At 39.0% G+C, this 5,002-nt stretch overlaps 1 protein-coding gene across 2 annotated transcripts in view; it reads left to right on the top strand.

Annotated features, from left to right (window-relative positions):
* GMPS (guanosine monophosphate synthase) overlaps positions 1–5,002 on the top strand; it is a 76,630-nt gene that overhangs the window by 23,474 nt on the left and 48,154 nt on the right. For both annotated transcript variants that reach the window (XM_017855078.1, XM_017855085.1), the window contains exon 2: positions 2,704–2,885. In XM_017855078.1, the coding sequence (XP_017710567.1) occupies positions 2,704–2,885 (182 nt within the window). The remainder of the gene's footprint in view (positions 1–2,703; positions 2,886–5,002) is intronic.

Here is a 5,002-nt window from a genome sequence, read left to right as displayed (position 1 = left end):
TACTGGGTATATACCCAAAAGATTACAAATCATGCTGCTATAAAACACATGCACACATATGTTTATTGTGGCACTATTCACAATAGCAAAGACTTGGAATCAACCCAAATGTCCATCAGTGACAGACTGGATTAAGAAAATGTGGCACATATACACCATGGAATACTATGCAACCATAAAAAAGGATGAGTTCGTGTCCTTTGTAGGGACATGGATGCAGCTGGAAAACATCATTCTCAGCAAACTATTGCAAGAACAGAAAACCAAACACCGCATGTTCTTACTCGTAGGTGGGAATTGAACAATGAGATCACTTGGACTGCGAAAGGGGAACATCACACACCAGGGCTTATTATGGGGAGGTGGGAGAGGGGAGGGATGGCATTAGGAGTTATACTTGATGTAAATGACGAGTTGATGGGTGCTGACGAGTTGATGGGTGCAGCACACCAACATGGCACAAGTATACATATGTAACAAACCTGCACATTGTGCACATGCACCCTAGAACTTAAAGTATAATTAAAAAAAAAAAGAAGTTAAGATTAAGGAATTATAGAGAAGATCCACGAAGGGGTGTGTGTGTGTGTGTATACAGTAACACTAAGGGTAAAGGTCTGAAAGGACAAAGTTTTAGTTTGTTCTATGATCATACTTTTCTACATTATTGGATATTCATATGACCAAAACCTTCATTTCTATGACCTGAGTAATTTCTTCTGGCACCGGATTGGGTCCCTCTCACAAATCCTCCTCTGTAGATGACTGACTTGCTTGTTCCTTTTTTTTTTTTTTTTTTGAGACGGAGTTTCACTTTTGTTGCCCAGGCTGAAGTGCAATGGTGTGATCTTGGCTTATGGCAACTTCCACGTCCTGGGTTCAAGTGATTCTCCTGCCTCAGCCTCCCGAGTAGCTGGGATTATAGGCGCCCACCACAATGCCTGGCTAATTTTGTATTTTAAGTAGAGGCAGGGTTTCTCCGTATTGGTCACGCTGGTCTTGAACTCCTGACCTCAGGTGATCCGCTTGCCTCGGCTTCCCAAAGTGCTGGGATTACAGGTGTGAGCTACCATGCCTGAACACTTGTTCCTTTTTTGCAGCAGAAGGAATAATGGTGTTGTAGGTGAGGCCTGCATTTATTTTTTGCAGACAAATGGAGAAGGGATGAAGGGTGGAAAAGATTACACAAGTGGCTAACAGATTGACTTAAGGTTTTTATGTGCAAATTTTACAACTAGAGGGAGAAGACCTCCCTTAATATGTTTATTGTAAACATTTAGGACATATTGAAGAGTGTAAGGAAATAAAAATATAAAATCACGTATAGTTCCATTACTTAGATGAACTACTTCATCACTCTGTTAATATTTTGGTGTATGTCCAGCCATATTCTTCCTTTTTTATGCATGGATACAGACTTTTACACTTTCATACAAGCCATATTTAAGTGGCATTATACTGTATATGCTTCCTATAAGTGGATTTCCAGGGTACACAGAAACTTTTAAAGAGTTTCTTTATGTAAAATTTAAAATATACCAAAAAAAAAAAAAAAAAAAAAAAAAAGAAAAAAAAAAAAAAACCAAGAAAAAAAACCAAATTAGAAAAAAGAACTTAATGTACCTATCCCCCAACTTCAGTGATTTTAGTACCTGAGCAATCTTGTTTCATCCATAGCCACCTACTTTTGCATTATTTTGAAACATCTTCCAGGTAAGTATTTCAGTATATTTCAGTTAACAACTTGACATTTTGCCAAATTAACCTTCCAGAAAAGTGTTATCCATGTATACCTGACAGCGATTAGAATTAAAAAGTCTTTTATTTTATTTATTTTGATACAGAATTTCGCTTGTTGCCCAGGCTGGAGTGCAGTGGCATGATCTCAGCTCGCTGCAACCTCCGCCTCCTGGGTTCAAGCGATTCTCCTGCCTCAGCCTCCCCAGTAGCTGGGATTACAGTGCCCACCACCACGCCCAACTAATTTTTTATATTTTTAGTAGAGACAGAGTTTCACCATGTTGGCCAGGCTGGTCTTGAACTCCTCACCTCAGGTAATCCACCTGCCTTGGCCTCCCAAATTGCTGGGATTACAGGCGTGAGCCACTGCACCCGGCCTAAAAGGCCTTTTAAAAATCTTAGTGTTATGAGTTAAATGCATATATCATTTTCCTCAGATAATACAAAAAAATCCTAACAGTGAATTTGGCCATGCTTATACTCTGGCATCAAACTTTTAGTTTCCCTATCAGTATATATCCCTCATAAAAATGTTGTGACTATTGATAGGGCGACCAAATAACTTATTGTCCAAACTGGGACACTTTGAGATCGAAAGGATGTACTGTTAATAATAATGTCCATATAAGGAACATAAACCAGGACTATATTTTGGCACAGCTGGATTGTATGCTTATCCTACCATTAGGTCATATATATAAGGTATATGTACACACGATCACTATATTACATAGTCAATAAATGGTAGCATTTATTAAGTTTAAGTGTTTAACATATGCCCATGCATGGATATATATTAAAATCTTCCCTTTAAAAGGGGTCTTTTGAATTGGTAACTCAGAAAGTCCTAAGTTTTCATTCCTGTGTTTTTTTGGAGCTGACAGTGATCATTAATTTTTTTTTTTAAGTACTGTAACTTTAATTTTCATAATTAAGACTTTGTATTTGTATTGATATTGGCAGCTGGAGAATGCTGGAGGAGACCTTAAGGATGGCCACCACCACTATGAAGGAGCTGTTGTCATTCTGGATGCTGGTGCTCAGTACGGGAAAGTCATAGACCGAAGAGTGAGGGAACTGTTCGTGCAGTCTGAAATTTTCCCCTTGGAAACACCAGCATTTGCTATAAAAGAACAAGGATTCCGGTAGGCTTTTCACTAATCTTTTTATGAGGAGACTGAACTTAGATTGTGGAATATTTTATTATTAATTTGCTTGAGCACTGAATTTTTCTACGAAAATAAGATATGGAATGGTTTTATGAGAAATTTCCCATGGCTCTGATTTGGGGAGAAAAAGGAAAAATTTAAGCTTCCAGTTTAAAAGGATTAATTTTAATTGCACAGTTGAAAGAACTTATTATCTTTTGAGTATTTTATGTTTTATAGGATTTGTGGGTCAGAGTTAGATGTAGCTGTTGTGGTCATTCATTCATTTACCCAAAAGCATTTTATCAAAGGAAAGTAGGAGGTTGGCTAGAATACTCCAAAGAGAAGAAATCTGTGTACAATAAGTGTTTTTGCTTCCTGTCCCAATAGACTAGTTTCTAAAGTATGGAGAAGATTTCTTAAATCTAATATACAGGCTAATTTTGACAGCTTGTACCCTTAGAACTAGTCAAAATAACAGCCAGCTTATATCGTTTCTTCCTTTAGCAGCTATTTTTGGTTAATGTCATGCTTTCTTTTTCTTGAGACGGAGTCTCACTTTGTTACCCAGGCTGAAGTGCAGTGGCACGATTTTGGCTCACTGCAACCTCCACCTGCTGGGTTCAGGCGATGCTCCTGCCTCAGCCTCTGGAGTAGCTGGAACTACAGGCACATGCCACCACACCTGGCTAATTTTTGTATTTTTAGTACAGAATGGGTTTCAGCATGTTGTCCAGGCTAGTCTCGAACCCCTGACTTCAGGTGATCCGCCTGCTTAGTCTCCCAAAGTGCTGGGATTGCCAGCGTGAGCCACCGTGCCCGGCCAATGTCATGCTTTTTAATTTTTTTTTAATTGTTGTTTTTTCTTAAATTAAGACTGTTACGTAGAAGCAAGCAACTGTAGTTTATGTCCTTAATTGGCTTTTAAACTTTAATATTAGATGTACTATGCTTCTCCCAAATTTAAAATTTTATTTTTCTTAAAAGAATTATCTTTCTAGTGTGAAAGTGGTTAAAAGAACTTTTAAAGACTTCACAGACATGTGTGCATTATCCTGTGATTTTTTGGCTCAAGTAGAGTGAATTAGAAATTAGAAAAGGTGGGTTTATATTTAATTCTGCTCTAGTGTTAGGATACAGATAAAAAATGACTCTCTCTTTTAAACTATAGAATTTTAGAGTAATAAGGGACCCTTGAGTTTATCTAATTCAGCTATTTACCAGTAAGAACTAGTTTTTTAGAGGGATCAAAAAACTTTGTGATAAATCTGAATGGCTCTCTGTCAGATCAGAGCTCCGTCATTCCCTTTACCCAAAACAAATGAAAAATCCCCAGCAAAGTAACAGACTAAATAGATACTAGAATAGGATAGCTGAATACTTGGCGAGAGAAATCTAATGAGTTTCATGTCACTTGGTCATAAACAGTGTCTAGGTTCAGCTTGTACCTCAAATTTCCCTTATGTAGCAGGAGAATAGGAACTATATCACTGTGGCTTTTATTACTATAATCCTTTCTGCAGAAATAACTATTTGACCACCCCTTTTCTAGAACATCTTGTGACATGAGAGACATCTCAATCTACTTATTTTTGTTATTATTATTACTTTTTTGAGATGGAGTCTCATACTCTGTTGCTCAGGCTGGAATGCAGTGGTGTAATCTCGGCTCACTGCAGCCTCTGCCTCCCAGGTTCAACCTGGCAGATTCTACTGCCTCAGCCTCCCGAGTAGCTGGGATTACAGGCAGGTGCTGCCACGCCTGGTTAATTTTTCTTTTTTTTTTTTTTTTTTTTTTTTTTTTTTTTTTTTTGAGACGGAGTCTCGCTCTGTCGCCCAGGCTGGAGTGCAGTGGCCGGATCTCAGCTCACTGCAAGCTCTGCCTCCCGGGTTTATGCCATTCTCCTGCCTCAGCCTCCCGAGTAGCTGGGACTACAGGCGCCCGCCACCTCGCCTGGCTAGTTTTTTGTATTTTTTAGTAGAGACGGGGTTTCACCGTGTTAGCCAGGATGGTCTCGATCTCCTGACCTCGTGATCCGCCCGTCTCGGCCTCCCAAAGTGCTGGGATTACAGGCTTGAGCCACCGCGCCCAGCCTAATTTTTTCATTTTAAGT

This window comes from Rhinopithecus bieti, unplaced genomic scaffold, assembly GCF_001698545.2.
Source record: "Rhinopithecus bieti isolate Rb0 unplaced genomic scaffold, ASM169854v2 scaffold_2454, whole genome shotgun sequence".
NCBI classification, from domain to species: Eukaryota; Metazoa; Chordata; class Mammalia; order Primates; family Cercopithecidae; genus Rhinopithecus; species Rhinopithecus bieti.
This window is presented reverse-complemented; position numbering and strand designations above follow the sequence as displayed.